General features: G+C 40.7%; 2 protein-coding genes and 1 long non-coding RNA gene across 5 annotated transcripts in view; 2 read left to right on the top strand and 1 right to left on the bottom strand.

Annotated features, from left to right (window-relative positions):
- The window catches only part of plch2a (phospholipase C, eta 2a), a 74,093-nt gene extending 63,415 nt beyond the window's left edge, over positions 1-10,678 (bottom strand). Inside the window, exons 1-3 of one of the 3 annotated variants that reach the window (XM_088360727.1) lie at positions 10,555-10,678; positions 7,153-7,205; positions 6,732-7,060 (exon numbers count right to left, since the gene is read on the bottom strand). In XM_088360727.1, the coding sequence (XP_088216853.1) occupies positions 6,732-6,864 (133 nt within the window). In that variant the 5' untranslated portion in view covers positions 6,865-7,060; positions 7,153-7,205; positions 10,555-10,678. Of the gene's footprint in view, positions 1-6,731; positions 7,206-7,320; positions 7,338-7,947; positions 8,047-10,554 lie in introns of those variants that run through there. The other 2 variants (XM_088360737.1, XM_088360718.1) reach the window with 2 other exon arrangements.
- Positions 10,651-17,382, top strand: LOC148402312 (uncharacterized). Its single transcript, XR_015854206.1, has 2 exons — positions 10,651-11,485; positions 14,493-17,382. It is a non-coding gene; the product is annotated as an uncharacterized LOC148402312 (long non-coding RNA).
- Positions 17,383-17,897: 515 nt separating this feature from the next.
- pex10 (peroxisomal biogenesis factor 10) lies at positions 17,898-20,580 on the top strand. Its single transcript, XM_088360779.1, has 6 exons — positions 17,898-18,186; positions 18,272-18,352; positions 18,567-18,979; positions 19,098-19,270; positions 19,455-19,590; positions 20,100-20,580. Exons 1-6 carry the CDS (start codon positions 18,075-18,077, stop codon positions 20,166-20,168), a joined length of 984 nt encoding a protein of 327 aa, XP_088216905.1. The 5' UTR covers positions 17,898-18,074; the 3' UTR covers positions 20,169-20,580.
- Positions 20,581-20,808: the final 228 nt, after the last annotated feature.

Raw genomic sequence — 20,808 nt, forward strand, 5'->3', positions numbered from 1 at the left:
GGAGATGGAAAACTAGATTCCATTTCAAGGGCTAAAGATTTTGCCACCACTGCTTATCAGTGATGCTTCTTTAGATTGGGAACATTCGACAGTTTACTTTACAATTTGATGTAAACCATTCAATAACTCTTAACCTTGAAGTGGTGAAGCCGTTTCCCTCCATTTGAAAGCCAAATTACATTTTTGAATGACTAAAACCAACATGACATGATATTGGCTGGCAAAACTCTACCTTTTGTTGACTTGGATAAGCTGCCAGTGATAACATTACAAGTACAAGCACAGAAGAGTACACATGACACACGTGCATACATAAAGCCTGAGCTTATCTGCAAAGAGCAGATGGACGTTCACTCATGTCTTCTCCTTTAATTTGTCTGCATTACAAAATAAAAATGCTTTAGACATTTATTTGTTTTATCCTAATATAAAAATTTCTCCAAAGAACAGGGTGGCACATTACATATAATGAACAAAATATGGAACACAAACTTCAAACGGAAAACCAAACCTACGAGTCAAAAGAGAAAAGTGAGCTTTGCAAAAAAAGTGAAAATAAATATGTTGACTGGTTTTTACATGACACAGTCAGGGAGGATTCATGAGGTACGACTGAGACATGCATTTGTTCTGTGCATGTAGTTTGCAGAGGTGTAAAAGTGCCCTGCAGCGTGCAGAAAAGTGACTGCTATCTTTCACTCATGTATTTAAATATAGAATCCAGCAAATTAGTGATGCATCACGCCGTCTACAAAATATCATTCAGTAAAAAGTCTTATTTTGTTGCCTTACAAGCTTTGCCCTCTAATCTTGTTTTTGTTTTAGCCATGTCATGAGAGATGCTTTTAACAGCGAGATGACAATGTCATCAAAACTGAACATTATTATTATTACCAACAGGGACATTCGGTCCATTGGACTCGTGTGTCATTCACCACAATAGGATTTTGGTGTTTGCACAACACAGGTCACAGTTGCATTTTAAACGTCACCAAATAGCATCTGTAACAATACTAAAATAAATATTGATTTTTAACTCTTCTGAAATGTGAGAGATGCTACACATGATGAAGAACAAAAAATGTCATGCCTCATGGTGGCACTGGATAGCACTGAGTTTCTACTTCAGCTGAGATGAGTCAAGTTGAGTGCTGATATGTAAAAATAAAAAAATAAAAGACAAAAAGCCTATTACAAAGCATTAGCCATATAAGTGTAACAATTAGTTTTTTTGTGAACTTGACTGCATGTTAGCGCAAAATGCGTTTGCAACCAACCCACATGAATAATGTCAAGAGGCCCATCGGGATATTCGCATCCTATTGTCAGAAGATTCACACTGATGAAGCCCATTGAATGTATCAATTGATGGCGTCTTGCTTCATCTGTTAACGACTACACAGCTACTCAAATACGTAAGCCGCGATTAAATGTAGTCTCCTCCATTTCAGTCTGTGTGTGTGTGTGCTTGTTCAACCATCCACACGTAAGCACACACACTCCATTAGGAATCGAGGTTGTTGTCTCCCGCTGCAGCTTGGCTCTCATAAAAGCAATGGTGCAGCTGAGGACAATTCTCTTTCTCTGCTCCACTTGCAGATGCTGCTCAACCGCCCCCCTCCTCTCGTCCTCCCGCCCCCCCAGCAATACGGAGACCTCTCCCTCACTTTCTTACTGTCTTACTTTCTGCCTCTGCCTCTTCTTTCATGTCCGTTTCATATTTCATGGCCGACCCTGCTTTCCTCCTTCCTCATCTTTCTTTTAACGTCGGTCATCTTTTCGCAAATAAGTGTCGGAAAAAGCATTTTACGTGCTCAATTTTACCACCAAACATTGTCGGTGGAGAGGGACTGGACATATTAAATAAATATACCAACCAAATGGTTTTGACAAATCCCATTTAAAGGGGCAAGGGTGGATCACAATGTTGATGTTAGGTTTTATTTTATTTATTTTTTTAGCCTGGGCTGAGTTTCTCCGGAAGAAGAAGACAGCTTTTCGTACCTGAGCGCAATCTCCTCATACTCAATTGCCCTAAGTGAATGTAATGTTTTTTTGTACTCCTCTTTTCCATCCATTCAATCACAGATAAGATGAAGTTATGAAATACATTCTAAAGTCATACAAGACCCGCCGCCTGTTTTGTTTCGTTAATATTTCTATTTCTAATTTATACTTTATACATACAGATAAGTTACGTTTACGTTGTTTACATTCTGCCCCTAATTAAAACTGCTTTACAAATCATCAAAATAATGCATACATTCCATTAAAAGTCCTTTCTCCTCCTCCTCAAAAAAAAAAAAAATAATCCCCGGAGCGTTAGTTGTTGTATGTAGGCTAGCTCAGCCTTTTCAAGATGCTCTTTAATATTGCATATCATCGTCATTATCGCCTCAGTTTAGCGCGAAACTCGCCAGCCCAAGAATCACTCCATATTATGCACATAAGGATATTTTGCAATATAGCGCCATGCTATATTATTCATTAGGTTCTTGCATGTGGCGCCTGGCAGATGGTAGCATTGGAGCCATAGTAAGATGGACGGCACCATTGGTGCTAATTGCCTTGGATATCGCTGATAATGAGTGTCAATGTAAGGAGAGTATCCTCAAGGGGAGGAAGGAAGTGCAGGAGAATCGAAGCGCAAGTAAATGTGTACGCACAATTCAGTCTTAGTTTCTGACGTGCTTCACACAATTAGTCCTTTTTACTAAGGATTATCACTAAATATTTCAAATGTGATTCCCAATCCCAAAATGACATCCATCTAGCTATATTGATGTGCTGTCACTGTCAGGCAACAGATTTAGTAGACAGTGCATCTGTGCTATGGTGCGATTTGATTTTTATTTTAGCTTAAGGATCCGCGTGTTTGCTAAAAGTGTTCCGGCAGACAAGGGACGTGGCACCATTATTGGCAGTGGGGGGTTACACACGGACACTGTGGGTGCAAGGATCGAGGCCTACATCACCCTCAAGGGGAGATCTTGCAGAATAAACAAACTTTGCGCATGCCAATATCAGGCATAGACTCCAGTGAGTCTATTTCTGCTTCCACGATGTCAAGCCCTAAAGCACTACGAGTATTTGGACCGCAAATGAGCAGATCACCTATATTTTATTGTGGGGGAGGATTTAATTGGCTGATTATTTAAAGTTGCTGACCCCTAAAATATAGCCAAACATTATTACAATTCAGTCATTATTATCAGACGCTTGCTACTTGTCTGCGCTCACACTGCAGCTAGTAATAATACGGGTGTTGCGTCAAAATGATTCTTTTGCTCCGGAACTTCAGCCAGCCTCGCTGCTTGGTTGTGATTGGCTGAGAAACTCACTGTGGGGTGGTTATCACGTTAATTGGTCCCACCACAGCGGAGCGAACGGGTAGAATCAACAGAGACACATGAAAAGATGAAAAAGCTCATTTTTCATCAAATAAACTTTAGTATTGTCAGGTTTTAATTGTCGTACTCTTTTATGTAATCGTTACATCACCACAAAACGTGGTATGTATTAGCAGTGAATTTATTTTTAGACTAAGACTAAAACAACGTTTCTCTTGTTTCCCCCTGTTGTTTCCCCATCCCTGCTTGTTACACATTTGCCCTGCCTGTCATTCTTCCGTCTTGGCTCAGTGGGGTCGAAGACTTTCCTCCTCCATCCCGTCCTCCTCCTCCCTGCAGAATAAAAACCTTCCCAATACCATCCATTCAACAAAAGTTCCTTGTGTTTGTTCTTTGTCATACTTACTGCTGTGCCTGCCTTCCAATGCCCAACTGAGTCATATCTTACTTCATTTGTGTGTATATCTGGCCAAATAAACATTTATCTATACAGCTTTTGGTGGGAAATGAGATCATTAAGATGAAAAAAATATATACAAAAGAAAGAAAAAATATTTCAAACAGTGGCCTTTAAAGCCAATGCTGCTTGTTTTGCTCATGTGACAAACACTTTCTTCACATCTCAATGAAGATTTATTTTGACATACACTAATAATGGTCTATCTAATTTCTTCCACATTAGATAACTTTCCAGATACCAGTTAATTTACTTGCGTTTGATTGTACCAGTAGCATAGTAAAGGTTTAATGATGGTGCCTGTGATGGTGATCTGATGATTTCGAATTCACTTATGTCCATTTTTTGGGAGCAATAATAGCAAGTCTTCAGCAACATCGTAGATTGGATTATGTTTAATCCTCTACATGACCACAAAATGAAAACCTCATTAACTCTGAATTTACAGTATAATCCAATGCCACCCAGAATAAAATCTGGCAACATTGAAAGTTGACGGAAAATTCTTTCCAGTTCTGAATGAAAGAAGAGCATTAGACTGCCCTCACCTGGTTATAAAAAGAGCTGAGCACAGATTATTATTATAATTATTTAAATTTAAGATCAGGGGATGTTGAGAATAATTGTCAGTATTTGTACATGTGAAGCCCTTTGAGGCTTGTCTGTGATTTAGGGCTATATAAATAAACTTGACTTGATTATTATTTGCATTTATTTATTTTCAAACATTATTTTTTGAACCTCTGACAATAAAAGCTTACCATATCATACCTTACTATACAATATACTGCATTCTGTCTGAGCGTTATCATGACATCAATTAGGCTAATCATCATTCAGACAATGTTAACAATATAAGAAAATTGTAATGAATTAAATTAGAGTCAATTACTCATAAACCCTCTTCTGAATAAGAATGTCAGAGTTACTGGTGAGTTTGGACTAAATTGTAAGCGGACAAATCTGGTGACTCCTCATTCTGTTCTGACGGGACCGAATAATGCTGTGGTCTTTATTTACTGTAATCTTTGTGTTATCCACTCTCCGCATAAACGAACAGATGTTATAGTTTGACTGACAGCTCTTTAAACACCCCGGGACTGAGCAGATGGCTTTCTATTACATTTTAAAGCAGCGTCAGTCTGAGTTTAAATTGGAAGGTTTCGGGCTTGATTCATTCATTTTTCACATGCATTAACTTCATCCGGATGTGCTTGCTTGCCTCCAATTATTTTTTTCAAAGTGTTTACAAAACTAATTTACATGACATGACTAAAAGACAGCAAAAAAAAAGTGATAAACGGCTCATTTATGTCGAAATTTGAATCGCGCTCATTACTTAGCGACCCGTTATCCATCTGTGATGACACACACCATCAAATTCCAAATTGCACCCATTTGGATGGCCTAGTAGATCACTTGTGGGCACAAACTGAACAGAACGGTACTTTTGACCACTCATCTCATGCTTCCTCTGAATGATATGCTAAATTGCGGACGTAAAGGTCACGGTCAATAAAGATTACATGGATGCAAAACAGCTGCACTGCATGACTGACTTAACTCAGCAAAGTGATCGATTAAAGTGTTTTTGCAATAAATGCTAGCCAATGTAAAAAAGCAGTGCATTTATCCAACAAAAATATTCTCTTGGACTCCCAACCAGATTTATGGAATGATGCTTGACTGATAATACTTCCTTGCCCTTCGAATTTGCTCCCTTGTTGTTTCATTGCTTATGGAGTACCATTGGTATCTCCATCCTGGAAATAATCTTTTTTTTTTTTAGTTGGCCCAATAAGGCTGTAATGATGAAATGACTGGTAGACCAAAAGGCGGAACTCGAGCTCATACAGGTTAAATCAAATCCCCTTAAACAAACTGCCTTCCATTTATAGGAGTTTAATTGTTCCATTTTCCCAAGATGAGAAACAGAAACACAGAGTAGCACAGATTTGGCTGTTTTGATGTAATCATAACAGATGAGCAATACATTTGAGGGTCATTATTTCTTCTTTCACCTGAAGCAGCAGAATGGGCCGGCAGAAAAAAATATGCACACAATATGATCATGTGTAGCCTTTTGCTTCTTTTTTATTTCCTATCTATTCTGGCACAGCTGATGATCAGAAAGTAGCAGAAGCAGGAAATATAAACAGTGAATGTCCAGCCAGAGGCGCTAAAATGCTGTCATGCTGCGTCTTTCAAGGAAATACATTTGGAAACAACAACGACCAAGAATGACGGGGGAGGGGGAAATACTTTGGCCCCAACAACTACAATGCCACAAATTGAAAATAGTTTTCTATGGAAATAGGTCATAGGTCGCAATATAAAAAATCCAGTAATCACAAAAAAAGATAAACAATTTCACCTGCACAACTAAATTCAATTTTTTCCATCTTTTCAAGAGTGGATGGATATATAAATAAATGAAATAATGCTTTTGTGCAAACACTGAATCACAGTGATAATACACAACCTTCAAGCTTCTTCTACAAAGACAAAAAAAAAAAAAAGTCAAAAGAAAGTCAGTCAGAACATCTGAAGGCTGCAACAGTGCCACTTTAAATGGTGGCAGATGTGCCCCATTTAACACGAGTGTGGATGTGAAATGTTCATTCTGAACATAGCCACATCCCAGTTATAACCGGGTGTGCACACTTGTGCAACCACATTATTTCATTTTTGTCTGTGCTTTCTTTGCATACAAATAAAAAGCTGTTTGTAACCCAATGCAAGACTCACCTTTGTTTACCAACAACCAGGTAAAAGTCAACACCTAAGCACAACTAACAACTTAATAGAACCATTACACATTTACATCACAATCCAAAATAACAATACAGCCTGATAAGTTTTCCAACAGCAGACATCATTTGAATATTATAGCTCAACAAAAAGAAAAAGAAGTGAACACTTACCGACATTGATGACATTGGCTGACAGAAAGTGCCTGCAGGGGAGTCCGGCCATGCTCAGGGACGAGCCGCCATCAGTGGTCATGGTAGTCCTTGATCTCAGTGACAAGTTTGGTGATTCCTTCACCATTGCCATTCTAACTCCTCCAGGTAGTAAAGGTTGTGTTGCAAACGTTGGTGTCAAAACACTGTTGACACTGTTTTTGAAGCTGACCTCACTTCCTGGTGATTTGGGGGGGGGGGGGTTGTGAGTTATCTCTCTAAGTGGGGAAAATCAAAACGTTTTGGAGTATATTCCCATAGTATGGAGAAAATGGTGATAAAAGGGAAGGCTAAAAGAAAACAAAAAAAAGAACAAAAGAGGAGAGAATTCTTTATTGTCTTTCCTCTTTGGTAGGCAGAGTGCTCTGAGCCAGAAAAGAACCTTGTTCAGTTGATTGTTTCAGGGCACCAAGCGGCTCCAGTCCCCTTGCATCACTAGCAGAGTGAAACACACAAAAGAAGCGCATTAGAAACACATTTAAAAGGAGTACAACAACAAATGTTTGAGGATTATCTGATGAATAAGCACTGTGGTCGGTTGTTGTCTTACAAATGAAGATGCCTCGTGAAAAGTTCTGTGTTAAACCATGCATGTTCGCTGAAGCTACTTGTACGAAGGTATGTCGGTAGGGACACATTTAAAAAACATTGTCAAGCAGAAGCTCAATTTAACCTGGATTTTCATTAAAAAAAAAATTCTGGAGAATGACATTTCAGGGACATTTTTTTCAAAATTATATGGACAACATCTATGACGTTTGAGGGTAATGTAGAGTGATAATAGTTTGTAATTATATTGAAGTGTTTTGGGATTGCAATTAGTGGTACATTTACAGTTTTAAAATTTCAATGTAGGCACTTTCAAATATTTTAGGTGGCCCTCAGTAACTTTTGATTTGACAACAAAAACTGCAGAAACGCAAACATAAATAGTAAATAAATAAGTAAATAAATACATACATACATACATACATATATACATACATACACAAGGTTAGAAATTCATTTTATGCAGTTTTGAAAACAGAACATGGAGAAGAGAAACATTAAGATATTTGTGTGTGGAACACAAAGTTGGAACAAGAAGTTACATTTGAAAACATATCAAGATGCTAGACAAAAAGTTTATGCGGATCCATTTCAGCATGACAACTCTCTTTGCCTCTCCTTCGCTTACCTTCCACTTTGGTCCGTCTCATGAAAAGGTCAGATTCCCTTCTGGAAATCTTTAGTAGACTATGTGAGATCTGCCATCATGCACACCAAGTCCACACAATGAATGTGTGCGTGTGTGCATGTGTGTGCATGTGTGTGTGTGCGCGTGTGTGTGTTGTGATGGAGGTGGGGTTTGCTTGCTGTGGTGGGCAGACTGGAGAGCATGTTGAGAGCTGTTTGTCAGAGGTTGGTCGGCAGATAGTTTAGGCTGCAGGTCAGGGCATGTCCTTGTTACCGGCGAACACATTTTTGGTCTCCACTGGAAAACTGTGTGGGCATGCATGGATGCCTGTCCTGAATGTAAACTAGTATTTCAGACATAGATATGCTGCCAGGATTTTTGAATTGCTATTCATTTGTATGCTGCTCACTCTAACTATTTATGGGATGAATTTAAGTCACAGGGCACATGTAGACAAGCAACCGGTAGTACTCACATTCACACCTAAAAGCAGTTTAGAATAGTCAGTAAAAGAATATGCATGTTTTGAGAATGAGTAAGGAAGCCAGAGCCCTGAGAGAAAAGCCATCCAAGCAGAGGAAGGCCTGATTCTAACCCCAGAAATTTAGGACTGTGAGGCAGGTGCTAAATCATATTGCATGAGTTGTCGCTTGAGTCGGCCTAAACATGCTAAGCACGGCTACTTCAAGAAGTATTCAATTTAAAATGAAACAAAGAGCTCCTGTCCTTTGTGTCTGAGTGCCAGGAAGTGAGAGACAAGCCCAAGCGTAGTCACTTCACCTCCATTGCACAACTCCAGCCTTGACTAAAGTTTCACATTGAGTCACAATAACGCACACTTGACAAGGGACTTAATCGTAGCCTCACTTTATAACTCAGAATAAACGTGCGCATCCAAAATTATGGAGAATAAATTTAGATGAGACTGCCACTTGAAGAGGTGTTCAAATTAGAACACACACTTTTCCACTTTCCATTGTGCATGAGCAGGAGCAAACATGTATGTGTTCTTAGTAAACAAGACTGCACAAAACAAAATAAAGCAGCTGCCTTTAAAAGGCTGTGTAGACAAAATTATTATTAAAGCAATAACTACACAAAAATGGCGCATGTGCCAAGCAGGATCATCTTAAACTGTGAAGGAGAGGAGTCCTGGAGGACTTCTAACCAACTGTTTATATCGACACAAGTACCACAAAAGGACTATTAAGCGCTATATTTATTTTCAATAATTATATTACTCAGTGCAATAACGTAAATACTTTCTCTCGACAACTGGACATCAGATCATTGCAGCCCCCCATGTGGAGTCCGTTTAACCTTTTGATGCAAACTAAAATGTTCCCAAAAGATTGGAACTTGAATGGAACACTGGAAAGTCGATCATCGAACTGCACCCTTCCATTTTTCATTGTCAGTGTCCACATAGGTTCCCCCGCAGAGCGAGCGAGTACACCAGCGGGAGTGCTCTCCAACTCCATTAAGGATGGCTACTCTGCCTTTCCCAGCTGACTTTGAGCGAGCGTGGAATGGTTGCCAGACGGTCGCAGCCTGTTGACTCAGATGATTTGCCAAAGTTTCTAATTCACTATGAATAGCAGACTGGGTATCTGATGCTGCTTCTTCTCAAACAGATGTTCTCTAAGGTCTACACAGCTGGCGTCCCTGCACACCTCCTTTTCCTTCCAGTTGTTTTTGTATGCAAGGTACGAAATGGTGAAGCAAGAGTCTTGACCAAGACAAGAAGGTTTGATCAAATTACTCTGACACTGGTCAACTTGCAGGTTCCAGGTCCACTTGACTCTTAAACCACACGCAAGCCTGTTTTAAGGCAGATTATTTCCTCTTTTCCACAAATTTTTATTTTTTCCTTACCTTTTTGGGAGGTTAAGCTTAGGGGAAGTCACTAATATTTGTCAACTGTGGGCTTGTGAGGCCCCTTGAGACTCTTTTGTGAGTAAAGGCTAGATAAATAAACTTGACTCAGACCAAGGGGCTGTTGTCTCAAACACACCCACCAAACTCACGATGCATGTCCACTACTATTGTTTAAGATTTCAGATTTGTAGATGCCCTATGTGCCATGTAAGCGACTGTTAGTCACAGTAAAGGTAATCACAACATCTCTGTGGCACCTCCTGTTTTTTTTTTTTTCTAAAAGGGGAAAAAAATTGGGGGTTATCGACTAATTCTAGTCTACGATGCTTTCTAAGTACATGTCATTATTTGAGGAAAAAGATATTGATATAAAACTGTCAAATATTAATAGAGAGGAGAGGTCAAAACATGGGAAATACAATTGCAAAACTGTCATGGCAAAGCTGTTTTAAATTAAAATATAAAATCATCTCACCTAGTTACATTGGTTTTAAAAGATACACTGCACAGCACTCAAAAGAGTGAATCGTGTAACACAAGCATGCAATGCCATTTTTATCTGCAGGTGTCATCAGATCTGCTACACGGCAGTGGCGATTTAGTAAAAGAGGTTTTTCAGAGCAACAGTCCACTAATATACCAAGAAAAAACACACCAATGGACAACGAAGCCCAATCCAATCCTTCTAAAGTGGATGTTTTGTAGTTCAAGAAGCACAAAATAACTTACCTGGTGGCTTAGTTCCAGGTAGCACAGTTCCCACCCACCTGTTACTTGAGACTAACTACTTGTGAGTTGCTAGCACTGAGGGGCACGTTGGGAATACACTCCCCAGCTCCTCCCTTCACATATAAAAGCAAAGGTCAACTTCCTGGTAAGCACGATGGGGATAGACTGTCCAAGGGTTATTGGGAATATGTAAATGTAGATGGATACAGTTAAGGCACAAGAGTGGATGTTAGATAAATTGTATATATGTGTTATCATGCGTTCCCTAATGCGTACTTATTAATAAAGTTATTGCGCAGAATGCTTGCTGTTTTTCTTGCAGACATCACCCAGTCCACAACAAGTCAAACGATGCTGTCTGGCGTTTCCTGACCTTCTACACATCTGGGAATCCAAGATGTTGATGTCTGCACATGTCATTTTGTCTATGCACTCTTTTCACATGACTACTTTGTTTCCCATAACATTCACTTTTCATTTCTCGTGGGATCCTGTCCGCGACTTCTAGTTTCACATAGAATCTCGTTTCTTCACTCCTGAGACAAAGCCCACGCTTTCCCCCCCACCTATCAGGGGCTAGTCTCACATTGTAGGTAGGGCATTCCTAAATAAAAAGAGAGGAGTGTAAACAAGACCTTTAGTGTATTTCGGATTGATGTAAGTCTGTTTGCACTCCTCGCGAGAAAAGACTCAACATTCTGTCTCACTGGTTTTGTCTGCTGATCCTTTTGCTGAATCTGAACCTAACAGATTTTTGGGGGCTCGTTCCGGGATCTCAATAGGACTATTTCTGGCTCCGGCCGACTTTTCGACGCAGGACAAGTCCTTGGCCAAGGCATATTGAGGAAACCCTTTTCACGGGGCTGACTCGATCAGTCGGTTGGACGCTGGAGTGGTTGACGAGAACATCCAGGGAAAGGCCCGGCAGACTGTGAGTACGAATCTTGATTCTGTTGAAAGTAATGAAAGTGCAGTGACAAGAGGTCACTTAAAACCTTGACAATTCTAGACCCTATCAAGTGCAATTAGAAACAGTAAATTCCGCTGGGATGTTGGAGTCCCCTGACTGATAAGTCAGTTAAATTCCATGGGAAAGCGGACCCATCTGTTTTCTAGAGAAGTACAGGTAATTTGGAGCAGTTAAATTCCGCTGAGGTGTCGTGGGCCTCCTAATTAACCTTCCTAGGGTGTTAGTGTTAGCTTTCTGCTGCCATCTGTGGTGTTTTTTAACTCTGGTTTAGCTGGTTTGGCTTCTTTATCCGTGAAAAGATAGGTTTTATATTGGCTTTGGGGAAAAAGCAAAAATAGGGTTTTTCTTACACAATAGGAAGGTTGAAGAGTTTAGATTTTGTTAAGTTCCACGGGAGGGCGGACTCCCCTGCTTGCCTGTGAGACGATAATGCGCATTGTGTGTGTGTGTGTATGGTTTGACTTGGAGTGATCTCGTTTGAGCTCTCCTTTATATAAACAGTGGTTTTGTGAGAGCAGAGGAAAGGAGACTTATCACTCATTGAATATTTTACCACTGTCCTGTGAATTAAATTGACTTTAGGACACTGTAGGTGCCATTCAAATTGCCAACTCCGAAAATTAAACAAACGAACCATGGGAACATCAAAATAGCAAACAAGAGTCGCTACCCCGACATGAATTAAAATGCGAGGGGTCGACACCGAAAATATAAAAAATCTTGACAAATGCATATTTTGGACAGAGGTGGTTGCATTATGCGACATGGCGGTGGCGAGGCTCTCCGCACTTCAGTTGCTCCCCCCACCCTTGTTATCAGCTGGGAAGATTGTCATGTCTATGTTGTGGGCCCGTGTGTTTGTTTCTGTGTATGTTTGTCTGTGTGTATCAGTTCGTTATAAAGGATGGAATTGCGTTAAATTGGTGCACGGAAACGGTGTGCTAGACAATGGTTAATCAGATTTGCATTGTTAAATGTAAAAATTAGAAATGATAGAATAATCTGAGGGTTGTGGTCAAAAACTCGTCCAACGAGGAGAGTGCCCAGCCCTCATAAAAATGTGAGAGTAAGAGAGAACATACATTGTAGAATTGGATAAAATTAAATTATGATTGCAGATTTTAAATTTAGGGGGAATTATTGATTGGTTATGACATAAGACTATACAAGGACACATGTAAGGATAAGTCAAAGATTTGAATCACTTAGAGTTAAAAACAACAAATAAAAACGACATTGCAAGGGGGCACTTTTTATTAAAAGAACACCAAGTAAAGTAAGTAGGGGGCATTCGTGATTGGGATTAAATTAAGGATAAAATTAGGTCAATGATTAGAAATCAATGGTGCTCTACACAAAAAGGCTTAAATTTTTGATGGGGAAATATTTGGAGTACTGTGTTGGTCTACATAGGTCATGGGCCGAGTTTATTTGGTTTTGATTGTGGTTTGGGTTTATTTTGTTTATTGTTAGGTTTTCCTTGTGTTTATTGTTAAGGTGTTCCTTGTTATTCTCTTATCCCCTGCATTGTAAATGTCTTCTTTATGCAGATAGATTAACAGGCTAGGAATTTAGTGAGGAGAAAATTGATCAATTGATGGGGGTTAATAATTGTCCAAATCCTAGTTACATGTTTTGAGGGACCACAGCAACAACACTAAATTTAATTTGCAGGCCATTATTTAGTATGATATGACAGTGTCTAGCTAAGTAGTCTGTTCTATCGAAAAATGTGAGAGTGAAGGAGGAGGTTTGATTTGTAATCTGACATTTGGGTCCCATTTTGAAGAGTCTCTGCAGGAGCATAGATTGGTTTTGTTTAAAGATATGTTTAACAGTTTATCTCAGTGCAGTAATGATATAGCGATTTTGCAAGACTTAAAATTAAAAATTAAAAAGCAAAATTACATTCTCATTTTCCCAGATGAGAGGAAAATTGAAAGGTAAGGAAGACAGAGAAAAGATAAAAAAGAACTTGCTGTTGCACAGACAGGAAGATGATGACACAGTGTCAGCGCGAGCTCGCTTAAGAATGCAGCTAAGAATGTGATGAATGAAGATGAGAAAAATGATCAAATTACAAAGACAGATGTTGTGGCATGGCAAAGCGAACCATCCTTTCCGTCTTTTTACCCAAATTAAACGACTCATTGCTTCCTATAATTTTAGAGGTGATGAAGTACAACAGGTTTTCATGGCATCCTTAACCAAACATTGGGCAAGCGTTAGAGGCAACTGGGGTCCTTTTAATCTCCAGGGCCGTCCATTGGAATATAACGGGGTGCCGTTACAAATACAAATTGACCAACTATTGGGCAGGAAAAAAATAAAAAATAAAATTCCAACGTAGAGCGAATTACACAGACATTGGCCGAACTAAACAAGTAACAAGTTGAGGCTATTTATGCAACATACGGCTTTGCAGCTTTTTCACAACAATTTTGATCTGTGCTAAACATAACCCACAAGGCAATTTAGGACCTCAGAGAGGGAAATTCCTGACTCCGTTGTATCCGTTTCAGACAATACATATGGATTAAATCCAATTACATAAATGTGAAGGAAAAGAACATTGTTAGGTCATAATAGACCACATTTTGTAAATCAAATAGTGCATAACATTGGGAGAATGTTCCACATAAATCTAAAGAACCGTTGTTCCTATCGTCCGCAATCAGTTGTTGAGGGATCTAACGCGACTATAAAAAACAGATTAAAGAGATGTATGGAAGAAACCAAACGACCATGGACTCAGTGCTTAGACCTGGTCAAAATGTACATAAATATTACAAGTACAACAGGGCTAACTCCCTATGAAACAATGTTTGGAAGGCCTTACAGGCTTCCTCAGTTCAAGAACACATGGGAGATCCCCGAGGAAGCCACGTTAGCTGATTACATGAGAAAAATGTTGGAACCTCAAAAGAATCTAACCAATAACACTGATGATGAACCCATTTCTCCGCAGGAAGACCCCAAAGTGGTACCGGGAGACTGGGTCTTGATCAGGAGTATCAAGAGGAAGAATTGGCATTCACCCAAGTGGGAAGGTCCTTTTTTGGTACTACTCACGACACCTAATGCTTTGAAAATAGCCGAACGCAACACGTGGATTCATTTATCTCATTGTAAAAAGGTGATCTCTGCAGACCCAACCTAAAGTACGGAAGGTGAGCAAAGTCTGGTAATAGTGCCTGATCCTGGTGCCAAGATCCAGGGTTGACACGAAAGCTAGCAGAAGCCAATTTCCAAGACACCAACCCGAAGCTCAGGGTGTTGACTCTGAGGAGATCCAAAAAACATGAGCATTAGAGAGTCATTTGATGAGAGCTTTAATCAGGCTGTGGCCTGCGCTAAGTCTGTCATGTGTTTTTGGTTGCTTTTGCTGGGTTGTGTTACCATTGTGTTTTTTTCGGGGGTTACTTTATTTGGAGGGATAGAGTACCATGAGCCTCGAACATTATTCTCTCAGGCGACTGCTAACGCTAATTCTAGTCGATGTGGCTCATGGGGAGAACTTGCTAGACATAAGCGCGACGCTAAATCCCCTTTTGATCATGTTGTTTGTGTTCCAGGAGCAGTCCGTGTTCCAACCTGTGTGCCATGGCTTTTGTCTTGGGCTTATAATAACTCATTAATGTTTACTGTGGCTCCTAACACATCTTCTTCTATTATTTTACCTTTGAAAAGTTTGAAAGGGTTTCGTAATGGTCGCCCCACTACTGGAGATAGATGGCTCGGGTATTGGTGGTATTTAACTGGCCACCCGGTTAACACCGGCTGGGGCACCCTTGTCACCACACAAATGCGAGGGTATTGGCCCTCTGGTTCCAGTGACGAGGCTGTGTTCTTTGCTAAACGGGTGACTTTGATAAATCGGGGCACAAGCCTCCTTTTGACTCTTACACTTCCTGATGGTCATATTCGTCCTCCCAATGCCACCTTGTTTAACACTTCTTGTTGGGGTTTTCAACTGTGGGCTTGGTCCTCTGGAATCGATCCTCGCTTTCCTATTGCTATTTGCCTTAATAGAACAATGTCGGTCGCAGACCGTCCCGTTACAAATAAATACACCCTGTCAGCAGGAGCGAAAATCACAAGTACGCTCCTCACTGATGTAGACAGCTATTTTGTGGCCTCCACAGGGATAAGCGGTCATACCCAGGGTTTACCCTGTTGCCTCTATGACAAAATATAAACCCCTTTTTTCGTCCGATGTAGCTAAGGGTAATTTTACATGTATTAGATTGCCTGGTACCGGTGAGAAGCTCGGCGCCCTGCCTCCTCTATGGTGTGCGTCCATGACCAATGTCGCTGCCCCTTTTTTGCCCATTGCTCGTAGTGATGTTTGGTTTTGGTGTAATAGTAACAAACTTTATGATAGGTTGCCTTTCGACAGCTCCGGAATTTGCGCTTTGGTGACCCTATTGCTACCTGTTCATTTGTTACCGATGTCCTCTTATGATCTAGCATCTTTTGCTAAGTCCGTGGTTCCCGTTTTCTGGCAGAGAACGAAACGTAGCGCCGAGTGGCGGGGCGCGGCTAATCCAACTTACATTGACGCCATTGGTGTTCCTAGAGGAGTACCGGATGAGTATAAGCTGGTGAATCAGATAGCAGCTGGTTTTGAATCCGCCCTGTGTTGGTGGTGTACTGTTAACAAAAATGTTGACAGGATTAACTACGTCCATTACAACGTGCAGAGGCTTGGAAACTGGTCCGAGGCGGGTTTCAGGGCGGTCCACTCCCAACTGGCCGCTACTTCCCTCATGGCTTTCCAGAATCGAATGGCCCTTGACATGCTACTCTCAAAGGAGGGCGGTGTCTGCGCCATGTTCGGTGAGCAATGTTGCACGTTTATTCCGAATAATACTGCAGCCGGCGGAAGCCTGTCCCAGGCCCTTGAGGGCCTGCGGACCTTGAACGGGGAGATGAAGGAGCACAGTGGGGTGAACACAGACGTTTGGACCGACTGGTTGGACGTGTTCGGAAAGTACCGCACCCTGGTTTCCTCTGCTCTGGTCTCCATAGCCGTTTTCTCTGCCATTTTGACCTTGTGTGGATGTTGTTGCATCCCTTGTCTCCGATCCCTAATTAACAGACTAATTACAACTGCTATCTCTCCACCAGCTGAGACTTTCCCGTTGCTCCGAAGGGATGACCTTTCGATCGACGCGGGTTCCTTCTCTAGTGACGACCCGGTCGGCGACTCTTTTGTGGTAAACCTGTCCGGTTTGTTTCTTGACCCTAGCTTTGCCGAATAAGACTCAGTTTCCTCCTGTGTGTAAGTTAGTTCTTGCGAAGTGTGATCCCTCGGCTGAAAATCTTTTTGAAGTGGCCATGTGGGTGATGTGTTGTTCTCCGGGAACTTATGATAAAACAGGGGGGAATTGTTAGATAAATTGTATATATGTGTTATCATGCGTTCCCTAATGCGTACTTATTAATAAAGTTATTGCGCAGAATGCTTGCTGTTTTTCTTGCAGACATCACCCAGTCCACAACAAGTCAAACGATGCTGTCTGGCGTTTCCTGACCTTCTACACATCTGGGAATCCAAGATGTTGATGTCTGCACATGTCATTTTGTCTATGCACTCTTTTCACATGACTACTTTGTTTCCCATAACATTCACTTTTCATTTCTCGTGGGATCCTGTCCGCGACTTCTAGTTTCACATAGAATCTCGTTTCTTCACTCCTGAGACAAAGCCCACGCTTTCCCCCCCACCTATCAGGGGCTAGTCTCACATTGTAGGTAGGGCATTCCTAAATAAAAAGAGAGGAGTGTAAACAAGACCTTTAGTGTATTTCGGATTGATGTAAGTCTGTTTGCACTCCTCGCGAGAAAAGACTCAACATTCTGTCTCACTGGTTTTGTCTGCTGATCCTTTTGCTGAATCTGAACCTAACAGTGGATTTATAATGGGATGCATTATTAGATTGATACGATGCACCTTGCTTGCCCAGGAGCCAATACAGAGGAGACAAAGGAACTGGTTTAGCCACTTTTCAGTCTCTTCATAGAAGAGCTTTTACCAATGAATGAATCGATGATGGATGGATAATTTAACCTACTTTCATTGGTGCGAGAGATTATTGTGGCACATTGGAAAAAGACAAGATACTCAGATCAAATATCAGATGGTAGTGCATTGGGGAAAAAAAAGCTGTATTTCCACTGTGAAGTTTCCTCTCTAAGTAAATTAAACTTTGTTTACTTAAGTCAAAGTTTTTTTCACGTGGATATCTGTATAAACACCTCACTGTTTGCAGTACTTCAAAAGCAGTTTAGCACGTCTGGTTGCAATATATATAATACCCAGCAGACGGCGCTGTGACATTTTTAATCACAATATTTTAACTTCCGGTCTTGCGTTTGTTTACAAACATTAACTTCCGGCGCTTTTCCCGTTTCCATTGTCCCAGTGGAGCAGTAGCAGCAACGACTGCTTAGAAAGGCACTATTTTATTGTTTGCTTGTACATTTGTTCCATAAAAGGCTTCGGCAAAAAGATTTGTGCATTAACATTCATCCGATGTAACTCACGATGCCCCTCGCTCCTGCCAACCAGTCTCAGCTGATTCGAGCCGGTCAGAAGGACGAGTTCTATCAAACTTTTCTTAGGAACAGAGCGAATGAAACCTTTCAAACGCTTGCCGGTGAGTTCATTCACACAAGATTTGTTTTGTCTGGTTACTTTTGAAAGTAAGCTGTTTACCTAGGTAATTTGCTTCCTTTTCTGAGGATCCAAAAGGTGGCTGGACTGGAGGAAAGAAATTGAACTACTTTCAGACGTCGCTTATTTTGGTTTGACAACACTCATAGGTAGGCTGATCAAACCAATATGAAATGTATGTCACCACTGATGTATTAGGTGTGCTGGGATAAATGCAGAGGTCAAATGTAATGCTTATAAATGTGTCACTTTTTAAGAATGTAAGTCATTTCTTATTGGAACATCTCACATTTGATTGGAAAAAATCAGAGATTATATGGTACTATCGCCCAGCCCTAATTGGTCAATTACCATCCTTGTCAGGTTACCAGACCCTGGGTGAGGAATACGTCAATATCATCCAAGTTGACCCCAGTAAAAGACGCATTCCCTCCCCAGCAAGACGAGGCCTCTTTGTTTTCTGCCATACATTGCTGCCGTACGTCTTGGACAAGCTCTTGGTCTGCTTGGAGAATGAGCTCGAAGGCGCACAGGAGACTAGCTGCGTTGTCAGAAGGCGGCAGGCTGCATCCGGGCCGTGGAGCCTGGAACTCTGGTTGAGAAGATGCATCCGGAGGGCGGTGGGACTGTTGTCAGAGCGCCAGAGGATAAAGTGTTTGCCGGCTGTGTTTGTCCTCCAGCAGACAGTGACCCTCCTACACAGATTCCACGTGGCTCTTTTTTATGTCAGCGGTATTTTCTATCAACTGTCCAAGAGGACTTCTGCAATCAGCTATGTGAGTCTCTGGAATCAATAATTGACACTTGAAAGGAATGTTTTTCTTGATTACTTATGAAAAGTATTTTCCATATGAGCATTTATTAAGAATTGTGTGAATGTTTGTCTATTTGCAGCTGCGTGTTTCAGGGCCTCAGAGCGATGACAGGACCATTAGGAGCAGCTACAGGCTGCTGGGAGCCATCTCGCTCATCCAGCTGCTCATCACAGTATGTCTGCAGCTCAACAACTTTAGACAAAGGCAGCGAGCCAGACAGGAATGGAAGCTCCAGAGGAACCTCAGGGGCAGGTAAACTAATTGTGATAAGACTTCGTTTGTATATTATGAATAAAATGGAATAAACTAATCTAATGGATAGGGGCGGGCTTTTCAAATGAGCAATGAGTGTTCCCTCTGACTGTATATGGATAGAATTGCCAATGTTGAGTGTTCAACAGTGTGTTACAACAATCTTTTTTTTTTTCTTTTTCAGTCCACAGCAAACCCAGAAGACAAAGTCCTCGCCCAGTCGCTGCATCCTCTGCCTGGAGGAACGCAGACATCCAACCTCTACCCCCTGCGGGCACCTCTTCTGCTGGGAGTGTATCACAGAGTGGTGCAACACCAAGGTAGGGCCCACGTTAGAACCATCATCACAATCTCTCAAATGGGACATATTATAGAACATTAACTTTTAAACTTCTCTGTAACTCTAGAATATTTTCTCTGTAAATATTTGAGTCTCTCATCAAGGGTCGAATTACATATGATGTTACTTCACCTATTCATGTGAGTTTCTCTGAAACCTATCCTCGGTTTTTGAGGAATAATTCAGCTGCTATTCAATGAATAACCTTTTTGCGTGCTAATTCTGGAGATGACACAAGATGGCGCCAAAATGCTAAATAATTCGATTGATAAAATCGTTGCATGTCAGAGAGTAGCTAAATTTAGCCTCCATGCGTTTTATCAAAATCATATCCTCATAACATTTGTTTTTAAGGGAAATTGTTATGGGATCAAATGTCGTATTTTGTGTCTGAGGTGAGAAGAACTCAACACTGTCAAGTTGCTTCATGTGTGTATACTATTGTAATCATTTTCTCATGTGTGTCCGTATTCTCATGACTGCATACAGGCCGAGTGCCCACTGTGCCGTGAGAAGTTCCAGCCTCGTCGACTAGTGTACCTGAGGAACTACAGCTAGAAGACTAGTTTCATTTAAAAATATATGGATGACAGATGCTTCCAAGGATCTCCAACAAAAAAATCATAATTTAAAGACTGTTTTCCATCTTGTAACTTTCTCTGTCTCAAATTATATTCAGTACATACTGTAGGTCAGATTTTTTTAAATGATGATTGTGCCTTTTTTTATAAAAGAAAAAAAATGTGAGAGTTCTATTTTTGATTGCATCAGTCAATAATACTGAAACAACTGTTTGATAGGAGCTTATAGTATAATTTACTAAATTCAGCAATCCACTATGATTTTCTTTATTGAATGAGTACAATAGATGAAAAAAAGTGATCTGTATAATGGGAATCTCCATAAAACATCATGGAACAAACAGCGTCTGTAAAACAGCATCTGTCAAAATAAAAATTCTATTCTTCTATTGCTTGTTTCTTGCCGGTTTAATATGACAGGCAAATGTCTAATATAACTCATTCCTGGGCAGGGAGGTCAGGGGCAGACACAAGATCAATTGTTGTCAACGTGCTGGGCAGTCTTGCATTGATGCAACACCAACAGTCTGGAAACAAGTCAGTCAGGATAAATACAGTAGTCGGGTATGGCTGGCTGACAGAGTGGAGGAGTGAGTGGAAAAACGCTAGGAGAGCAC

This window comes from Syngnathus floridae, chromosome 2, assembly GCF_059516105.1.
Source record: "Syngnathus floridae isolate MCC-2025c chromosome 2, RoL_Sflo_1.0, whole genome shotgun sequence".
Classification (NCBI taxonomy): Eukaryota; Metazoa; Chordata; class Actinopteri; order Syngnathiformes; family Syngnathidae; genus Syngnathus; species Syngnathus floridae.